Source organism: Diabrotica undecimpunctata, chromosome 10 (genome assembly GCF_040954645.1).
Source record: "Diabrotica undecimpunctata isolate CICGRU chromosome 10, icDiaUnde3, whole genome shotgun sequence".
NCBI classification, from domain to species: Eukaryota; Metazoa; Arthropoda; class Insecta; order Coleoptera; family Chrysomelidae; genus Diabrotica; species Diabrotica undecimpunctata.
The window spans coordinates 55,177,301-55,199,458 of record NC_092812.1 but is presented as its reverse complement, the minus strand read 5'-3'; the positions used below and the strand labels follow the sequence as shown (position 1 = coordinate 55,199,458).

The window sequence follows — 22,158 nt, the reverse complement described above, 5'->3', positions numbered from 1 at the left end:
GTCACCATTACCATTACCAATACCATTAATTTCACCATTTATCAGTGAAATTCATAGTGCGCCAATGGTGTTTCAAAAAGTATTTCTGTTATTGTGTGTAGGAGAAGTCGGCAGACTGTAAGTATATCAATAATATAATAAGTATTTTTAATTGTATTATTTATTTAAATGTTTTATTGAATTTATGATCCAATTTGTTCTTTCATTATCCTTCTCTACTTCGCTATAAATTCCATATTTTCCATATTCCATCCTAAATCAAAAGCTGCTCACATACTTATGTATTTGCATTCCATTCCCGCCATTTCATTTATCCGACATTAATATCTTTCCTTATTCCGTATTTTATCATTGACTTACCTAACCTAACTTTTATGATACTTAACCTGCTTTAATATATTCCTTCATTCCAACTTTTTATTTTTCCGGTTGTCCTTAACAAATCTATGTAGTACTTTAAAATAAGTTTATTTTGACGATTCGATTTCCACTTTTAAAATCGTTCTCAAAATAGAAATAAACAAATTTTGTTTACTATTTGGCAATAAAAAATTCTTCTAATAATTTAATTTTATTAAAGATACGGGATCACGTACAGAAAAATTTTACTGACATCATTACATGTGGTTGTCGTTTTAAAGACAAATCACATCCTGTGATTTTTCTGACGGGTATTCTAAAGTTATTGATTTCATGTAATCAAAAGCGTGGTCCAATAAACTCGTCTCAGGAACGCAACTCAAAAATATTGACAATATCATTTTAAAGTCATCTACTTTAAAATGTTAATATAATTGAATTGTCAATATGAATGAGTCAGACAAAATTAAATTACTAGAAGAATTCTTTTTTACCAAGTAAAAAACAAAATTTGTTTAATTTAATATTGTTTTGTATTTTGAGAACGATTCTCAGAGGGGAAATCAAAACGCCAAAACAAACTTATTTTAAAGTAAAATTTTGGCTTAGTCCCAGTAAAAATAGTAAATTGTAAGTATTCTTCTCTTAACTCCTTCATTACTGTTTATTGGACATTACTAGCGAATCCAGGTAGGTGAAATCACTCACGTTTTAAAAGTTAATATATATTCTTCTTTTTAAAGATCCAATAGTCATGGTACACGACATGACAACAGGGTACATGATATGGTATATTCCTGTCCTTATCTTTTGCTAACAAGCATTGTGTCAGTCAGTTCTTTTTCAATCCCGACATAAATTTATTTGTTAGTGTTATATTTTTATTTATAAAAGTAATTGAAATACTAACAATGAAGTAAACAACTTCTAATGTATATATGTTTATTACAAAATTTAAAATTGTACAAAAGGATAAAACACTTCAAAACGTTTTCGGTCTTACTAGACCGTAATCAGTGAAAACATTTTAATAGTAGTCAAAACTAGCCACATAAACTACATTCGTTTTACATATTCCCATCCGTCAACAAACGTACGTGAAAGCCAAACAGGGTAGTACTGAGGTATATTATATGATTTTTAAAAATATTTACTTTTGAAACTATTAGTGTAAGAATTTCTTGAAATTTAATCACTGTGAGCAAAATTTAATGTTCCATTGAAGGAAAATGTGCCAAAATAAAATATTCATTAACTGAGAGACATAACAAAGTAAACATTTTGAATAAAAAAGCAACACGCTACATTTTGAATTTAAACAGACACGCAAGTTTGGATCTGTAACATGAGAATCCGTCTGGCTTAAGGCAATAAATTATATTTAATAGCCTCTTGACGAATGAGAGGACGAATATCAACACGTGCTCATGTTTACAGATGGGAATTTGCTAAATGAATAAACTTTAGTAAGGTCTATAACCCTTAGACATATTGAAATTTTTAAAAATGATGTGACATGAGGTCGACGTTAGAAGACTTCACTTTAAGAGAGCATACCAAACCCTACTTGAAACGAGGAGTTTAGTGTCCTACGGTAGATACCAGCCAATTTTGGTTGCTTGGAAAACGTTTTGAACTTTTTAATCCTTTTGGATAATTTTAAATTTTATAATAAATATATACCATTATACATGTATATTAGAAGTTGTTTACTTCATTATAAGTTCTTACACTGAATGAATTACTTCCAACGATTGAATTCCAATGAATGAAGGTCCAACGCAAATAAATGCTCCAATCATAGAATAATCTGTCTAATGAGCCACGCTCTGAAAGCTTTCCTTAGCATTATGCAAACATGAGTATACAAAAACCTAGATGAAAACATAAGAGATACACAATTAGGCTTTAAAAGGAGTCTGGGCACCCGAAAGGCCCTATTCTCCATACAAGTCCTTATTTATCGAGTGCATGACGTTAATACACGCGTGCTTTATCGATTCTCATAAAGCCTTCGATAGAGTCAAGCATAGCAAACTCAAAGAACTCAAGTCAAAGAAAATGAAACAGAGATCGAAAAATCAAGAGGCATGGATATTGAGGGAGAGATTACAATTTGTAATCTCTCCGTCAATATTCTTACCCGAATAAGAATCCTGATGGTTTTATTAGATACATCATATATATAATGAAACCATCTTATAATTCGTTGGTGGAGAACTAGAATACCTCTTTAACTATCAAACGTAGAAAATGGAAGTATCACCTGCTGCAGCTTATTCTGCAGGAGAAAATAGAAAATTGAAGTTCATCCGGGCGCAGAAGAACATATGAACATGAACGGAAATTACGGCAGCCGGTTTATTCAGAGCGGCAGTAGATAGAGTAATTTGGTTCAATGTGATGTGCAAACAACCATAGTGGAGATTGATTTCTGTTTCAGCAGTTCATCGTTGGTTCCCAGATTTGAAGATATATTTATTTTATTTTCCCATGCATCGGAGGAGGTGAAAGTAGCTGCCAGTTGGGCTGTTGCAGGTATATGTATTGGGAACTTGTCAGATTGTTTACCATTCATAGTACAACAAAGTCAGACACCATCAGCAATACAGCTCTGGCTTTTGATTTCTTTAAACAAGGTAAAATAATACACATTTCACTTTATACTTCTACTTAGCTTATTTGTTTTTATTTATTGCAATCTTAGTAAATATAATGTAAGGGACTCAGGTACCAACCAACCATGGATCACTGTAAATCTCGATAAGTATTTTCGTGAGTATTTTTTAAATTTTCTTTCTATTGGTTATTTGACATATTTTAATTACCGGATATTACAATATTTCTTTCACTACACTAACCCAAGTAGATAGTAAAACGACATTTCCCTCCCAAAGAAAGACATGGTACTTTTCTACTTTATTACAAACTTCAACGTTCTGAAAATTGAAATATGGACGCTTTGATTTGCATTCTTCGTTTTTAAATATGCGGTTTGACATTGATCTAATTTCAGTTCGAGCGCATGTAAAACAATTTGCTTTGAATTTATTAAGATTTTGTTTCCTTATTTTACATCTCCTAGCCAAACCAAAATGAAAGGAATCGTAAGTGATCGTTTCCTTTCATTTCTCTTCTCCTCATTTTTACCTTAACATTAACATTACCTTGTTTATCCCTACATTATGTTTACCTAATATTTACATAAAAAAATTCGTTTGGCAGAAAAAAATTGCAAATGTTGAATCCCTAATGTTAATTCTTAGTAGTAAATAATAGTGTTCTTTTCACTTTCTTTACTCAATCAAATTTTTTTATGTAATTTAAGTTTTATCATTATCTCTTTTTGTGTTCAATCAGTATTATATAAACATTATTCTTATGAATGACTATGTATTATCATTTTTATTTATAATAATATTAGGTATTTAGTTGTGAAGTCGACTCGTTCTTTATCAATACCTTGTCTCCTGGTTTACATGTTATTGTGCCTGTTTTGACATATGTTTTCTTTCTAATGTGTTTTGATCGTGTCAACGTTTCTCTGACTTCTTTAGTAGTTACCTGTAGTCTGTATTTTAGTTCCAAAGGATAATCGTCAACGTTGTGTAGTGGTAACATATTGCTAAGTGTACCGAAATGTATGAAAAACAGTAATGTTGTACATAAGTACACTAACCTGTGGGATTTTGACAGTTGAACCCTAAGATACGTATTTGAATTTCTTCTTCTTTCTGCTTCCTGTTCGATTATCGTGCGTTAGCTGCTAAATTAGCTATACTAATTTTGTTGGCGGCATTTAAATGCTTATGACTGTTTTTTAAAGCTCGAATGGTCTCGTGGTTATACGCTGTGAAGTTCAGATGCTCTATTTGCAGCAATTTGTGCCTTGCTTTTTTACTATTTTTCTGGGTACTCCATATTTTAAAATGAAATTTTTTAATAATGATTTGGCTACTGTTTCGGCTTCTTTGTTTTCTGTTACGGATCCTTCTATGTATTTTCTTAATTTCCATTGTCATCCATTTCAAATGAGCCTACCAGGTCTGTAAATATCGAGTGATAATGCGCTTTTGGCTGTCGATGTGATGGTCAGGGGTTCTTTGGTTATTATCGAGTGCTTATTATGTGCTTGTTCTGTTTGTCTTGTACTATACACATTTTTATACCCTCTTTAAATATTCTGACTTTCTTTCCCAACTGACAACTTTCTCATCCTCTTCATTATATACTATATTGTTCTCTGTATGTACATTAGCAGACTCTACAAAGGTATAAACGAATAAACATCCAGAAATCAACTGAGAACATACTACAGGGGTGCAGTTCTGTCATCAACTGTAGATTTGTTGAGTGAACCTGACACACACGTACACAAACGTGGCAGTGTTCTTTTCCTTCTATCTTTTACCGTTTGTCCGTAGGATAATTTTTTCGCCGTTGATTCCGCCTGGTTTTGTGACTTCGAAACACACTTTAGGATCAACTATCTCGAGCCTTATTTTGGTCGATGCCTTTTCCCATCACTTACTTAAAACCATTTCCTCGTTGTCCACTTGACCTCTTTCGTCCATATTGAGCTTCTTAGTGTTTTTGTGATTAAACGAACTGCTTTTCAGTATTTCTTGTCTCTGGCTCTATAGATTCCTGGTTTTTATGATTGAGGCTACGCTATTCCTTTCCCTTATCCGTTTGGTTTATTTGGTTTTGTTTTATTGTTCACTCAAGAGAAGCTAGAGAATGAATTGTTACTCCTGGGAGTCTCGCATGGTGAGAGAAGTCTACATAGTAATAACTAAACAACCGATTAGTTCCTTAGCGTAGTTTCTCTGCGTGCTGTGAAATAAGAGAAAATATTAATTGATCTTTACCACTGTATGTATTACAAAGGTGATACTTAATATTGGTTTGACATATGTTTGTTGTATCGACTTTCCAGTCCGGAAATCGTTTAAAGAAATCAGTAATAAGTGGTTAATAATTTTTATTATAATAAGTGGTAAATAGTTGTTATTATAAGTGTAAAATAGTTTCAGAACCGTCTAAACATTTGTTGTAAATAGATTTTGTTCTCTCTTATTAGGTGATGACCTATTTTGGTCAAAGCATCGATCGCTCGCAGCAATTTCTTCCATACGTCTCTTTAGTTTGGGAAGAATTGATTAAACACTCTGGAAGCGATGAAGATGGAATAAGGGATTCAGTGACAGAAGGTCTGAGTAAATTAACGTTAATAGACCCTACAAACTGTCTGCCAAAGTTGAAATTACTACTTGACTCCCCATCACCGATAATTAGATTTACAGCGATGGCTGCTTTTCATTTAACTATTTCAGACCAGGTGAGTTTTTTACTACATGTATTTTATGTATAAACATGGTATTTACTACATGGTTTCCTCATCACTATGCTATCATTTATTACAAACATTCATCCTACTAGTCTTTCTAAGTCTATCTGAGGTTTCCTACCATTTTTAATGTTTTCAATTTAGCGCAACCTTCTACGCCCCCTCCTATTGAAATCATATTAATTTTTTCCTTACTGTGACAACATCTAATCTTCACATACCCATTTTCGCCCCCTCTAACTTCAATCAATAATCATTCCACACATTTTTAAAAAAATTTCCATTTAATTATCTCGTCCTCTAACTGTTTGATAGCTCTCAAAGCATCTCCCATCAGCATTTCAGGTTTCTTTATCATAAATTTATGCCCTATAGATATAACCACCCAAATATTCACATTTTGATGCTTCACTCGTATATTTACAACTCTTCAATTTTATCGTCAGCTTATTTATTTTACATATCTTAAAACATATGTTTCATAACACAAATAATAGTTGTTTACTTCCATTTTATATATAAGTTGAGCAATCTCTAATCCATAAAATCTAAAATTAAATTATTTTTTCTTTTTAAATAATACTTCAATGTATGCTGAAATTTTATTAAATATTTTTCTATAGACCACTAACTCACATGTTCGTACACACAGTGTATCCAGTGGGAGAAGACATAATCGAACATAATTTTAATCCAAATTGCCTAGAGTATTTTCAACCAACCTTCTTCGTACTATTGCATATGTTTCTCCCCCTTTTTTGTCATATATTACATCCTTTTGTGATTACAACACACTTATTTAAATAATTATAAGTTGACAATATTTATATCATTTTTCTTTTTAAAAAACTCTACAGGTTTTCCATGAATTTCATTTTTACAGATTCTCACACATAGGCAACCATCAACACTCTTTGAATTCAATCAGAATCTCCAGTTTTTAGGTCATGTCTACAAAACTTTCATATTATCAACAGTATAGTCTCCAAATTCAACCTATCATTATTGATTTTTTTTTATAAAATCCTCTTTTTAATAATTCAGTTTGTTTAATGACGTCATCACTTAAAAGCAAATATTTATCCAACTATTTAATTTTTAATAATGCAATTATTCTTTTTTCTTCCACAACAAATAAAAATAATTTTTATTATATATCATTTGAAAAAATAATATAACTTTAATTCTAAATAACACCCTTATTGGGTATATACTATTTGATGATTTTTTAAAAAACTACCTACCACTTGTCTTGAAGGTCTGGTCATTTCAAAACAATTTTTACTTTCTCATCATGTGGCTAGTTCCAAATACTATATAGAATTTTTTCACTGAGGATGATCTGATAGGATGGAAAACTGAATCTGAATATTTATAAATCCATTTTGGATCATTTTTAAAAAATTTAATCATACAATTTTATACTATTTTACAAAAAGTTCTTACTTCATTGTAAGTATTTTTAAACAATGATATACAGCCAACACTGAGAATTTCCCTTTTAAATTACTTGTTTGTTTACAAAATGTTTAGACATTTCTTTAGTTTGAATGCTTGAGTTTATTTCACATGTACTTGTGGAGAATTTTGGAGTCATCACTAACGGTAAACTTTTGGATACACTGAATTTTGTTTACCAGGGTGGAGCATAACCAGGCCAACTAGATTCGGCTTTTGAGGGGAAGTACGTTTGCATAAATCTTCATTGCCCTCATATTCATTAAAATGTAAACAGCTGTATTGCTTGTATTGCCTTTTCATTAACCTCTGTTAGCTTTATAATTTTTTTATGTAAGTATCAATCAAGAATTCAATAATCTCTTTTCTTAACGGTGTGATTTTATTTCCCTATCTGTATTGCTCTCTTTTAATACCTTTCATATACATCTTATAGCATTTTTAACATTTGGGTTATTCTTCGTGTCTTTTTGCATCTGGTAATATCTTCATCTTGCATCACCAGTTCTGTATTCGATCGAATCACTTTTCTCTATTAATATTTAGGTATAGTCCTTTGTTTGTAGCTATTAGATGCCATTAATTTAGAAGGAAAACAACAAGATATCACAACCTATCTACCGAATAATCATATTGATCATAAAGATTAACTAAATTTGACTTTTATTTTTAGCCTTCAACAATTGATCCATTATTGAGAGAATGGATTGAAGACTTTTTGGTTGCTTTAAGGGACTCGGATGTGCGAGTAAGACGAGCAGCAATAGTAACCTTTAATAGCGCTGTCTATAACAAACCAGTGCTTGTGACACATTTGCTAGACTCAATTTTACCTGACATTTATAAAGAAACGGTGGTACAGGTACGTTTACAGTAAGATTTTTCAAAGTGTCGGGTAACTGTACGTTATTTCGCGCACCTGACAGAACCTCAACATTTGGTGTTTCTTGCAATGTTTCTCATGTTATATTATAATTAATACAATTTACATATTTTCACTCTCCAATTCACGTCAAAGAATATAGTTTAAATCAGATTTTTAGACATGATGAAGAGTTTTTGAAACATACAACCTAGTAACCTTTAATAATGACTTAATAATTTAGCAGTTTAATTTTTCAGGATGATTTGATTACGATAATAGAACAGGGATCACTCAGACTAATATTTGATAACGGTTTGGACACGAGAAAAGCAGCCTACGAATGCCTCTACACGGTGCTAGACTGTTTATCCAACAAGCTAGATCTTTTTGACTTTATGAAGCATATTATTCGTGGACTAGGCGACCAACGTGATGTTAAAATCTTTACATTTAATTTAATCGAGAAACTAACACTGGTGTGTCCAAGATTAGTGTCTCAAAGTAAGTAATTTATTTTCGGCTATTTTTCCTTCAGTGTATTGGTGTTATTTTTTGTTTATTTACATTAATATAATATGATATATTATATAATATAACAAATGATAAACTATACGTTCAAGAAGGCCAACCAATTCTCACAATACAATTCTGGAATTCTTTTTATAACCATTTTTCACTTCTATATATTTTATATAATATGTAACAACTAGTTGTCAGTAACGATTTTTTAAAAGAAATGTCTCTGGAAAGTTAGTTAGTCCTGCCTTTCTATCAGAAATATGCTGAAATATTTAAACTAACCAGTTATAGTGCTTTTACCTTTACTAAACATTCTCTATACATGAGTCCTGATGGCATTTTCGTATTTATTTATTATCAATTTGGCTTCAAAACTAGTGGCTACTGATTCGCTCATTGTGATGGAATAATCAGAATCTTTTTGGATACCTTCGTTTACCAATCGTCTTAGAGTTGGCAAAGAAATTCCTAACGTCACACCAACACGCTGAAATAAACTGTTGGTAAAACAATTTTATTTTCAGCTTAATTTTAAACTTACTTCAAAAAACAGCAGAAATTGGTAATAAAGTTTGTCCAGCTTCCTTTTCTAATTGAAAATAGGTAGTTAAGTAATATGAGTATCACTACTTGTTCCTTTTCCTTATATCTTAACAGTTTTAAAATATTTTAAAGAAAAGATAAATGATCCAAAACACAAAATAATGCACAGCGCTGTGAAATACTGTCTAATACTGATTTGAGCTTCACTCTTTAACAACTTCGAAAGGATGGCCAACATGGATGAAGCTTTACGTCAAATGTTCGTAATTGATTGGCTATAGACAGCGAGCATTTTAAATATCAACGAATCAAACCTAGTTTAATCAGGGAACTACCGCTTTTTCTGTCACATCCAACTTAATGCTTTAGAAAGAAATTTAATAACTGTGACACACTGAAAGAATGCTCTGAGAAGAACTTTGAGCAACTTTTCTGTGTGTAGGCAGTGGCTAATTTAATACTTGTTAACTAAAAATATTAATTTGTTTTAGCCACGGACCTATTTATTGAGCCACTGAATAAGATATTTTCGTTGGAATTACCAATTGGCGCACCTAATGAAGACCAGGAACAAATAACCGAGATAAAAACATTTGCTTTGCGAGTTATAATATCTCTACTCAACATGCCAAACGCAGGTAAGTAGATAACTTCTCTTTCTTTTAATTTGTTTTGTGTTAATTATAATAAATGGAAATTTTATACGTGCGAAATTCATTAGGCCCTTATCATTAAATTCATACAGACACAATTGACAAGAAATGTTTTTATTAGTGACGTTCAACAATTTGGAATCTTTCTCGTATTAAATGTATTCATATTAATTCCGTTTCTATACAGGGTGTTTAAAAAAAAGTAACCCCGTCTCTAGGGTAGGTAAAAAACTGAAAAATAATTTGGGTTTGCTTATTAAAAAATTTTTGTAACGCCATCCGTTTTCAAGAAACAGGGCGTTGAAGAAACAAAAATTTTACGCATTTTTTACGATTTTGCCGGAACTACTGGCAACATTGTAATGAAATTTTATACGAATATGTTTTGGAAGCTGATACATCCTATGAATTTGTTTTTATATCTGATTCTCATAGAGAGCGCTAGTTACACGGATCGTACTAAGTATTAGTCAATATAACTTTTTTAAGAGTATAATTATTAATCAAAATTTCAAGTAAACTTAAAATTCATTCAATTTTACACGAAAAAGGTACTCTTGGTAAAACTCGATATTGTGTACCGTTTTCGGAATATTTTGATTTGAAAATTATGAAGTAATAATTGATGCTGGTAGTAATGATAAAGTTCTAATAGGTATACCTCTATTTTCTCCAAGTGTGCCATGGAAATCTGACATTTATTGATTGTTATGACGATAAATCAACAATAATTAGAGTTTTTAAACCTTGTTATTTGTAAAATCAAATCAAAATGTACTCAAATGTTGAATACACTGACATGTTATTAACCTTAGGCGAATGTTTAGGATGTTCTAGTGCAGCTGTGACACGTTATGCAGAAAAGTTTCCTAGAAGAAAATTACCAAGTAAAAAAACATTTAGAGCCGTTGAACGACGTTGTCGAGAAACTGGGAATTGAGACCAAATAAAATAAATTCTGGTAGACCAAGAACAGCAAGAACAATTAATAAAGAAAATAATATTTTAAATTTACTTGATCAAGATCCAACAGTTAGCGTAAGGAATATAGCAAGACAAACAAATACTTCTTCTTCAAGTACTTGGCGGATACTGAAAGAACAGCAATTGCATCCTTATCATTACAGACAAGTCCAAGAGCTCTTGGCAGATGATCTACCGGTTAGAGTGGATTTTTGTGAAACATTGCAACAAAGGACAGCCCACAATTCAAATTTTTTAAAATGCATTCTTTTTACGGACGAGGCCACCTTTACGCGACAAGGTATGTTTAACTCCCATAATGCACACTACTGGTGTGATGAGAATCCACGAGTCAAAAGGGTATCACATTACCAACACTCATTTAAAGTTAATGTTTGGGCAGCAACTTTAGGTAACAAATTAATAGGTTATCATATTCTACCTGGAAATTTAAATGGTGATATGTATCTTGATTTTTAAACAATTCCTTATTCGAGATATTAGAAGATTTATCGCTAAATGAGCGAAGATCTTTATTTTTTATGCACGATGGAGCTCCACCACACTTTGATAGAAGGTGTCGTATTTGGTTGAGTAATCATTTTCCGAATCGATGGATTGGTAGAGGTGCAGAAGCTCCGATTCATTGGCCTCCTCGGTCATGCGATTTTAACCCTTTGGACTACGCAGTTTGGTCGTATATTAAGTAAAAAGTCTATGCTACAGAGGTAAATTCACGCCAAGAATTGGAAGAAAGAATTCAACGTCAATTTAATGATATCATAGCTGATCCCCTACCGTTTAGAAGGTTAATGGAATCTTTAGAAAAAAGAATAGACTTATGTATTCGCGAAAATGGAGGGCATTTTGAACACTTACTGTAATTGAATTTTATTTTATGTTCTTAGTCATTAATTTAATTTTCTTCTTAAGAGTTTTGTTTAATTACTAACTATTTTATACCAGCATCAATTATTACTTCATAATTTTCAAATCAAAATATTCCGAAAACGGTACACAGTATCGAGTTTTACCAGGAGTACCTTTTTCGTGTAAAATTGAATGATGTTTAAGTTTACTTGAAATTTTGATTAATAATTATACTCTTAAAAAAGTTATATTGACTAATACTTAGTACGATAAGTGTAACTAGCGCCCTCTATGAGAATCAGATATAAAAATAAATTCATGGGATGTATCTGCTTCTAAAACATATTCGTATAAAATTTCATTACAATGTTGCCAGTAGTTTCGGCAAAATCGTAAAAAATGCGTAAATTTTTTTTTCTTCAAAGCCCTGTATCTTGAAAACGGATGACGTTACAAAAATTTTTTACTAAACAAACCCCAATTATTTTTCAGTTTTTTACCTACCCTAGAGACGGGGTTACCTTTTTTTGAAACACCCTGTAGAATCAATTGTTATTGTTATATGTATGGTTTTGCTTATTATTAGTTTAATAGATGAATATATTTGTGTTCCTAATTTAGTTATTTAAAATTTTTGGAAATATTTGGAAACTCGTGTTTGACTAGACGCACAAATAACTCTGAGAATTTAATTTGCAATAAGGTTATGGCTGGTATATTTGGCCAGAATAACGTTAATACAAGCATTAGACTAAATTGATTGTTTTTGTACTTAAAATCCATAACATCTTGGCGCCCCACGTATTGTACGCCTCTAATAAAAAGAGTTCAAATTGAAACTTGACAAGACGCATTCTCCAATTTTTTCAGCTATTTCCCTTTCTGTTCTCAGATTCTCTCCAGTTTCATTGAGCAATCATCTATTTATAAATTTAAATGATTTTATTTAAGTTCTGTGATGAAAATTCCCAATTCCACAAACTGCAAATAAACAAGCCTTTTTGATTCAAAGTATTAATACCTTACGAAATCCAAACCCGGTATTCTATTGTTGACTTATTCATATCTGCTTTCAGATTTTTCCCAAAACTTTCCCAGTTTATTTCACTATTCACCGAAATTGTGTGTCAGTTCACAAACTCCAAAAAACCATTCCTGTCTTGAGCATAAGGTGCTTCGCACACCATCGCCGGCATGATATTAGTATTCAGCGACCCCAAAACCCCACGAGTAACGAGTTTGCACTGATTTTGTATCAAATTTCCAAAAAAAGTCCAGGAGACGAGGTTCAGGTGCCTCTGCGAACATCGCCGTCATGTTGTTCATGTTCAGTGACCCCAAAAACTCTTAAGTAATAATATTAACTACTTTCCGTCAATTATTTCATATTTATTTAAAAATTTATCAGTTTCATCACTTCGAAATGCGCTTTGGAAAATGCATTTTCCTTGTTCAACAATACAATTTTCATTTCCACATCCTTTTTGTTCACAAAATTTCCTGACACTCATACGAATCGAATGCAGAAAGTTCCATTGTGATCCATCCTACTGCAAAAATTTGGTATTTGCATCATTGCCTCGCCTATAGTGCATTTGAAAATGATTGATAGCAAAAATTTTATAGCAAAGATGTGAATACAGGGTTGGCCAATGCAGAAAAAACGTAGTAATTGATTCCTTATCTAAATTTTCACTCTACTTTAATATGATCACCTCGACCAACCTCAAATATAATACATCATAAAATGCAAATAAGCACACCTTAAAGGATTAAGCAATAACTGAACGCCTCAGTGACGGAGAACATAAAATTACTTTAATATAAAAAAATTAAATCGTCTATATTACATAACCGCATTAATTTTTATAAAAAATACTAAATATTGGTTTAGGACATTTCCTTACAATTTAATAATAATATATTTTGGGTACTAGCGTCATATAAACTTATAATTAGTAATATAAAGATATAATTACATAAATAAATACATAAGTTGTCTTCTTGTCTGTCATCATCAGTTTCTTCATTTCCTACAGAAATAATCGGTTCTATCGTGTCCTCTATTAACATATCGAGTTTTCAGAATGTTTCTTCCTTTGCTGTGACACTGCTTATAGCTTTTTGCCACTTGAATTCCATGTTATTTTACGATTTCATCTATATTGTACTTCTTTAATTTTGGTGAATATTGTTTGCATAGCTGCAGTAACTCGTTTTTGAGTAAACCTTCTGCTGGCACTACTATTTCTTTGGTTATTAGCCAATCCGAGAGTTCTTGCTAATAAATAATATTAACTATAAATTTCAGATCCCTGGTTCAATTTCCTCCTCTGTCCTCCTGCTCCTTTTTTTTTCATCACCCCAGAAATCAGACAGTGTACTTCTCTCCATTCTTTCTCTCCTCTCAACATTATGTTTACAATGTTTCTTTAATCCAGCCCGAAACCCATTCGCCTCTCGAAATCCCCCATCTCATTTGCCCATCTCTGTCAGTTAAAAATTTGGGCGGGAGCGTCCGGTGCCACACAAACAGTACAGTCTGCCGAGGCAGATTTGCCTATTCTATTTGTGGAGGTGCCAAAACTACCATGTCCGGCCAGAAACTGCGTCAGGAAGTAGTCTAGTTTCCTGAACTTACATTCCCACCACGGTCTCAGATCGGGAATAAGCTCCTTCGTCCACCTTGTTAAGTGTTATCCATTTAGTGTTAGGTAACTTAATCTTGAATGCTAACTGGCATTGCCCATGACTATTGCAGAATTGGTAATAAAATCTAATCTAATCTAATCTAATAATAAAATAAAATCTAGTAAGCCTCCATCAACAAATCCTTTATCTCCTCCAGTATGAGTGATAATTAAACATTAAACGACCTTTACCATTTGGAAATTTTAAGCCCGTAGACAAAACTCCTATAAATGCCTGACGAGCATTTGTAACCAGTTTATCTTGCCAAACTCTTTTTATGAAATTTATTTCATTTATTCATGTTTCATCTAAATAAAAAATATTTTTGCCTTCTCTCCTCAATTTTAAAATTTCCCTTAAATATTGCCTCCTCCAACAAATAATTTCGTCTTTCTCTATAAGCGCAGCTTTTCTATTGTTATCCTTAAAATCGAATCCTAATTCACGTAAAGTTTTTCACAATTTATCTCTTTTAATGTTTGGCAAAGATTCGTCTTCATTAATGTCTACTAAAAGTTTATCCAAAGCAGGAATCTTTTTTTGTAAATAAAATTATTGAAATTTTCTTCGAATCGATTGTTTCACAGCATCGTCTATATGAGTGGGTTTTTTTTTTTGTTGACGTTTTAGGTGCTTCTGTAATACTTTAACTCTTTCGTTGCTTTAAAAGTCTATAAATAGTTACTTCTCCAACTCCAGTCATATCCGAACACTTAGAAACTATACTTCGAACAGTACGTATAAAATGTTCATGTACAAGAGCATCATGTACATTTAACAGTAAAGTTTTTCATTGGCACGGTTAAATGAGACTTTAATTTCACAGGAGTAAACTTAGACGTTTGTGACATTTTTACTACACAAGTTCACCTAATAATATCACTATTTATTATAGAACTAACAATTCTGTGTGTTATAATCACAGGACATTACAAACACAACCTGTTAATATTAACTAATAAAATTATCCACAATCTGCAAATCACGTTCTGCCGCTGGAAAATTTTAATCGTTTTTAAGAAAGTTAAGGGCTTCTAAATAGACCTTCTCCTTTTTGAAAATTATAAATATTTTGAACCTATAGAGATTACGTACGTATATTATCATATGCATATAATGTTGATTAAAATGCCTACAAAGTTTAAGACAAGAATTGAAATAAATTGGCATGTTTAAACATTCTAGTTAAAACCTAAACATTTTCAGAACAATGCTGAATAATTTATTTTAGAAAATCTCCGTCACTGTTTTATAATGTTACATTGGGGTTTATATCACGTGCAATAAAATTTGTGCTTTAAATCATTTTCAAATTATCAGAATCACTACACCTTAAAAGCATGTACTGCAACTAACGCAAGTGTTATTTGCAGGATATATTCCTTTTGCTTAAGATTAAAAAATAATAATCTTAATAAATACACTAATATTATTTATAATTTATTAATGTTGTATTTTTCAGAAAAAAATCCACATCTGGTAAGATTGGTACGCCAAATCAAGGCCACCGATTACTGGCTGACAATATTTGAGGCGGTACAGACGGTATTTGAAATTCCCGAAAGTATGACTAACATGATAAATAAAATATAATTTTTTTTCTTATGGAATTCGTTTAACCCTTTCATTACTGTGGGGACATATATGTCCCAGCGGATTTCAAAAAATCTACTGGCATCTGTTCGTCTCCAAAGCCCATGTTATTTGAACGCATCCGTATTTTTAGACATTTCTTACTTATTAGCTAGTAGTATGCAACCTACATATCACGTGTATAACCTAAAAATTGGAACTAAAAATTGATGTTGGAAAGTAAAAATTCTGGAAGAATATCTAAACGACAGAAACATATGATCAATGTTGGAGATCATTTGCCACAACAAATACCTACTAGGAGACGGTGCTTTAGATGTTCAAAAAATAAATCAGAAACTCGAACTACGACTATTTGTATAGGGTGCAATGTGCCTCTATGCAAAAATTGTTTTTTACCACATCATTCATAAGAAGTAATGTTTTTTGTGTAATGTACCTTTTTTTCATTTTGAATATAAGTTTGTTTCTTTACTGATGGGATTTATTCATCCCACCATTCAACACTAATGGGACATATATGTCCCATGTCCTTTCTAAGGATACAAGGACACGCAACAATGTAAAAAAAAATTCAATCGCTTTGTTAGGTCTCCAGGTGTCAACGAATATCATTAAAGTCATTTTAAACTGTTTTATTTCGCTAAAATGAAATCAGTAATGAAAGGGTTAATACTTAAATTATTTTTGATAAACTTAGTTTAATTGAGGACCCTAGAAGTAAATTTTTGCCAACTACGAGTAGGGCTTGGAAGAGAAGAGGTACAAGTGCACTTGTACCCCTGTTCCACTGTGTCAGTCTGTTAGTTGAGTTTGTTATCATTTTGGATGGGTAGCAATATTATAGCTCCTCTAAAGCAATATTAATTTGTTTTGCTACACGATATCGAGACAGAGTCATAGTACCAATAGTTGTTCCATTTTTTGGTGCAATAGGCGAAGAATTTGTTCTGATTGATGATAATGCTCGCCCTCACCGTACGAGAATTGTCAACGAGTGTATAGAAGCTCATGGCATTACAAGAATGGAGTGGCCACCGTGTTCACCTGATATGAATTGCATTGAACATGTTTGGGCCGAAATGTCTAGGCAACAAAACAGGCTCCTTCAACCGCCCCAACCTTAAATTAGTTGGCCAATACATTACGCGCGATTTGGGAACGTATACCGCAGCAGTTCATCAATAATTTAATAAGAGGTCTTCCAAATACAGTTAGAGCACTAAGGCGACACATACTTTTAATTTTTCTTTTCGGGATATTAGAAATTGAGCAGGAATAGAAGTTTTAGGTTGTTAATTTTACAATTTTTGTTTACTTTCTATTTTTTTTTCTTAAAGAATTTCTTTCTTTCGGTTCATCTGAATGAAAATACGAAGTGAAAATAAATCTTTATTTATATTACTCCATTTTTCTATTTGACCTTATGAACAAAAAATAAAATACACATTTTCATAATATCCACTTCAATTGTTGAGAAGTGTAATAATAATGCCTACAGTTACTAAACCGGACAAGAAAAACTAGCATTAAATAATCATGGCAATTACAGTGAAGGCTCAACTTTGAACGGCGTTTACTCAAAATTTACTTTTTATCACTTATACCCCTTTACTTCTAGGGTCCTCAATTATCGTTGAAAATGTTAATGTTCGTTTAAATTTGAATTTTAGTTGTAGTAGTTAAATGTATAATTTATAATATCAGTTGGATTTTGTTCGATTTGGTAATATGTGAAAAGATATTGTATTCGCATTCAGGTTATTCCTTAATTTCAAAAATTGACCATCGTTTTCTTGATGATTCTTACAGTCTGTCCCAAACCCTTCTTTCAGTGTGTCACTAATTTTGACGTCATATAGGATTGACTAATAATGACAATAATGTCGAGAATTATTGCATGACATTTTAGTTAAATTTGACAGTTGCAGGATCGTAATTTTTCTTTTTCTAATTGAAAATAATTTAATAGTTTTAATGTTAGTCTTTGTTCTTTCTCGATATATCTCGGCATATTTAAAATATTTTTATGACAATAAATACAAAATTAAATTTTCACTGTAAAATGTCTGATAATACTAACCTGGAATGACAATTATCATTTTATCAGTTGACATTGTGAAAGTACTGTCACGATCGAGACAATCTGCGTCAAATTATATTTATGCGCATCATGGATTGGATATCTATTTAGCGTATTCTAAACTCCAACCAATTATACATCCGTAAGTAGAATTAGCTTTACGATAAATACTTTTCTAAGTTCTATGTATAATAATCACAGACTCACGTTTTTTTCTGTTACTTCTAGCTTAATGTGTTAGAGAGAATTCGATTAACTATGACGCACTGAAAGAAGGGTTTGGGACGAACTATATCTCGATATTTTTACTAATCTATCCTGGCATGTTTCGTGTACCTCAAAAAGGCATTCGATAAAGTACAACATGTAAAATTAATGCAAATACTGAAGAATATCGGAATAGATGACAAGGATATTCGTGTCATTAAAAATTTGTACTGGAATCAAACTGCTATCGTAAAAATTGGAGATAACTACACCAATGAAATCTCCATACAACGAGCAGTCAGACAAGGTTGCATTTTGTTGCCAACACTGTTCAATGTTTACTCGGACCAGTTATTTAAAAAGGCACTTGAGAGACAACCATATAGAATAAAAATCAACGGGGAACTACTTAATGTGATTAGATATGCAGACGATACAGTAATTCTTTCAGATAATATTGAAGGTCTCCAAATTCTGCTTGATAGTATTCACGAGGTAGGAGAGGAAATGACATAGAGCAACTTGATTATTTACGATGTTCATTTCCCATATACCATCCAAGTCTTTTGAAGTTGTGTTTAGCTTAATCTATGTATTCCTCATTTTGTTTTGTTTTAATATGAATTTTAGATATAGTATTTAAACGTTAAGTTTAAAAGAGGAGGAGATTAAATTCTCCATGAATTTATAACTGTGGAATCCACAAGGTTCATAAACAAGGGCCACCACCACTTTTTATTTCTTACTCAGATACTGTAATTTGATACCGAATTATCTAGGAGATCAACACCTCATGTCGGTTATAATCGTTAATCATATTGGGCTGAGGTATTGAATCTTCCTTTCGTATCTTCCGATTATATCTTTTAACTGTAACAATTGGATGAACCGTTCCATTGACATTGGATGAACTGATACTTCTGCCTTTTTGTCGAAAGCATGATCAAATTTACACCGTTCTTCTTTCCAAGCAGTAGAGGACATCCTGGTAACCTATTCTCTCTCAAGGTGCTAGTAAAGAAAATTCTTCTTTCACCTAGAATGTGGAGTAGTGCATAACTCTAAAAGAAGTTGTCGAAGAAAACTCTATGTTCTGAACGGTTTTGCATTACACGTAGCAGATCCAAAACTACTTGCGTCCCTAATGTGTATTTAGATTTCTGCCTTTCTGAATTTGCGCTCTGAGCTACACAAGCACCAGACCTTGAAGCCAAAGTGCACTGGTTTACCCTTCATAAACATTTTTGCAGAAAGTCGGCCGAAACAAGGAACCATTTGTTCATCTATAGACATATTATGAGCAAATAGTCCAAACTGCAAATATCGTTCGTTCATCAGCAAAAATTATGGACGTATTTTGGCAAATTTATCATTTTGTCTTAAGTTATTATCGGAAACATGAAGATTTCTTTTTATGCACTTTCCCCCGAGCTCCACGCCTTTATCTGGGTCTTTTGACCAATACATATCACACGCCGGAAGTGTATGATAACCGGTAAGGATTAAAATACCAAAAAACTTCTGCAGTTGAGCTGGAGAGAGTTTGAAATCATGTCTGTTGTTGTACCGAGCATACGTCAGGCTGAATTCAAGTATCTTCTGGAATACAATATCGTCAAAAAATAAAGAGAATATTTCAAAGGGTGTTTTCCCAGCAAGTCTCAGCTTCATTTCTTCCTTTTTATTAAATTCATTTTCTTTTGGAGAAGAGGAATAGTTTTCTGACGATTTAGATCAGTCAGGTGTATACTGCGTTGGTTTGCGTTTTCGTTGGGAACTTACTTTTCTTTACTTTCAACCCTACTTTTAGATGGTTCCAATATGAATTCTGTGGGCGTCTTAGCCTCATCTCGAGACCTTGTGTGGATCTCGAATGTACCAGCGATATCAGTCAAAGCTCCTTCCTCTATAAGAAGATTATCATCCACATCCTCTTCATCTGTTAACACATCAACTAAAGGAGGTATATAAACTGCATCTATCTCATCCGCTTCTTCTAAATCAGAATCATCCTCCAGTATAGCTTGTAGTTCTTTCACTGAAAGAGGTCTCTTCATTTCATATTCGGACAATCTAAAAATAGTAGATCGTTTCAGAATACGTATATGTAAATGTATTATCGTACATATCTGATAATATGTATATGGAATATTATCTGGTAATAATATTTATGTGGAATATGTATATGGGATTTACAAAACACTAATAACAAATTTTACATACTCTCTGGACATCTTGATTCACGGTAAAAATACTTCAAAAAGACTCACTATTATTATACCAAAGAAACCACTACACAGTGGGAAATAATAGTTAAGACTGAAAAATTTTGTATTATTGGTATACGATCCAATATTGATAATAAAGTCACGGATCGCGCCAAATTTTCATAAACGAAACATTATCTCTAAGGCGTTATAAAATTTTATGAGTAGTCATCTTTCAAATTATGTTTGGATAATATTATTCTACAATCTCTAACTGAACAAGGAATTCTGGTTTGGTCTAATTTTAAATATCTTGTGATTTATTATGAGAGCTCAAACGACACCGACAGATACTAGTAAATTTAGAGTGTTTTGATTATTACAGTATACTCCCTTTATAACGAACACGCTTATTACGAGGTTTCGCTTATAACGAGGTACATTAGATGTCCCGTGAAATTTCTATTGAACTATAACCCTTTATAGCGAGGTAAATTTGCTTATAACGAGAAAAAATAAGATTGAAAAACGTGTTTTTTACGTTTTGGACCGGTCGTAGCTATAAATAGATACCCTTTTCAACTGCGGGCCGCCCGCAATAAACTTTTTACAATTTATGATTCTTAGTCGGAAATGTAAAATTTATGATTCACAAGTGTCATTGTATTGGGTTGACCATTCACACGTGTTTTAAAGGTTGTCAGAAACTCCAAGGACAAAACGCAAATAAAGAAGCATAAAACTGTTTCACATCTTTAGAAAATATGATAGATAGAATACTGGACAATTTAAACCAGTCAAAAATGACAAAATAACTTAATACGCTTTATATATATTTACAGAATACAGATTTTTTGTTTTAACGTATATCATTGACAGTAAAAGTAAACAACTCTTTTTTGTTTTAATGCATTTCATTGACGATAAAAGTATACAACTTTGTTTTAAGAACGCCATTCAAACAATATTTATTAGCATCTTATATTGCTCCGAATGGCTTCACTATAGAAAGTTAATGTTTTAGAAAACTACATATTCATATGTATGCACAGTATTATTGTTGTTGGATATAACGAGATCCGCTTATAACGAGGTAATTAGTCTGTCATTTCAGTTCTCGTTATAGAGGGAGTCTACTGTATTTCAAAAATTATACAAAACATAATATGGACCATTAATATAACAAACACGTTAATAAACTATTTATATAAAAGATCGATACATAAACTATAATATTTATCATATGAAAATCGTAGAAAAAAAAATTAAAGAAATGTTTCGTTTTTGATACTTTGGCTATTAATGGGTTGTAATATGTTGTAATAGATATTTATTTTTGTATTGTTCTATAAAAAAAGTTCTGTAAATATAGTTTTAATTTTACTAAACGCCGTACCCATTATTTCAGATAAAAAATAGTGATTCAAATTTAGACGATCTTATTTATGTCTTGTTTATAAGGCGAACACTAAAAAGATTATAAAATTTGAAATTTTATAACCTTATTTTTGAGTGAGTTTCAAATATATTTAATAGTTTAATCAACATTGTTCATGTTATTAATTTATTTAAAGATAGTATTAGAGACATTAAAATTTTGAAAACTATTACTAAAAGTGACCGATATTATTCAGTGATCACTCAACTTTTGAGTTGAATGAAAAAAAAAACAACTAACCAAGTTATTATTAACAAGAACATAATCAATTAAAGTTTCAGTAACATTCGTAATTCTAGTAGGTTCAGTTACTAACTGCTTAAATGCCACATTTTACAAACATTGCTTTAATTTTCTG

At 31.8% G+C, this 22,158-nt stretch overlaps 1 protein-coding gene across 1 annotated transcript; it reads left to right on the top strand.

Moving 5' to 3' along the window:
* The first annotated feature begins 46 nt into the window (after nucleotides 1–46).
* LOC140452260 (cullin-associated NEDD8-dissociated protein 1-like) lies at nucleotides 47–16,211 on the top strand. Its single transcript, XM_072546410.1, has 7 exons — nucleotides 47–117; nucleotides 2,804–2,999; nucleotides 5,444–5,701; nucleotides 7,842–8,030; nucleotides 8,291–8,534; nucleotides 9,587–9,733; nucleotides 15,735–16,211. Exons 1-7 carry the CDS (start codon nucleotides 65–67, stop codon nucleotides 15,863–15,865), a joined length of 1,218 nt encoding a protein of 405 aa, XP_072402511.1. The 5' UTR covers nucleotides 47–64; the 3' UTR covers nucleotides 15,866–16,211.
* The last annotated feature ends 5,947 nt before the right edge of the window (nucleotides 16,212–22,158 follow it).

Coding starts and splice junctions, on each gene's coding strand:
- LOC140452260 (XM_072546410.1), top strand. CDS start 65: ATGGTGTTTCAAAAAGTATTTCTGTTATTGTGTGTAGGAGAAGTCGGC. Junction 118..2,803: donor GTAGGAGAAGTCGGCAGACT/GTAAGTATATCA, acceptor TTTCTGTTTCAG/CAGTTCATCGTTGGTTCCCA. Junction 5,702..7,841: donor ATTTAACTATTTCAGACCAG/GTGAGTTTTTTA, acceptor TTTTATTTTTAG/CCTTCAACAATTGATCCATT.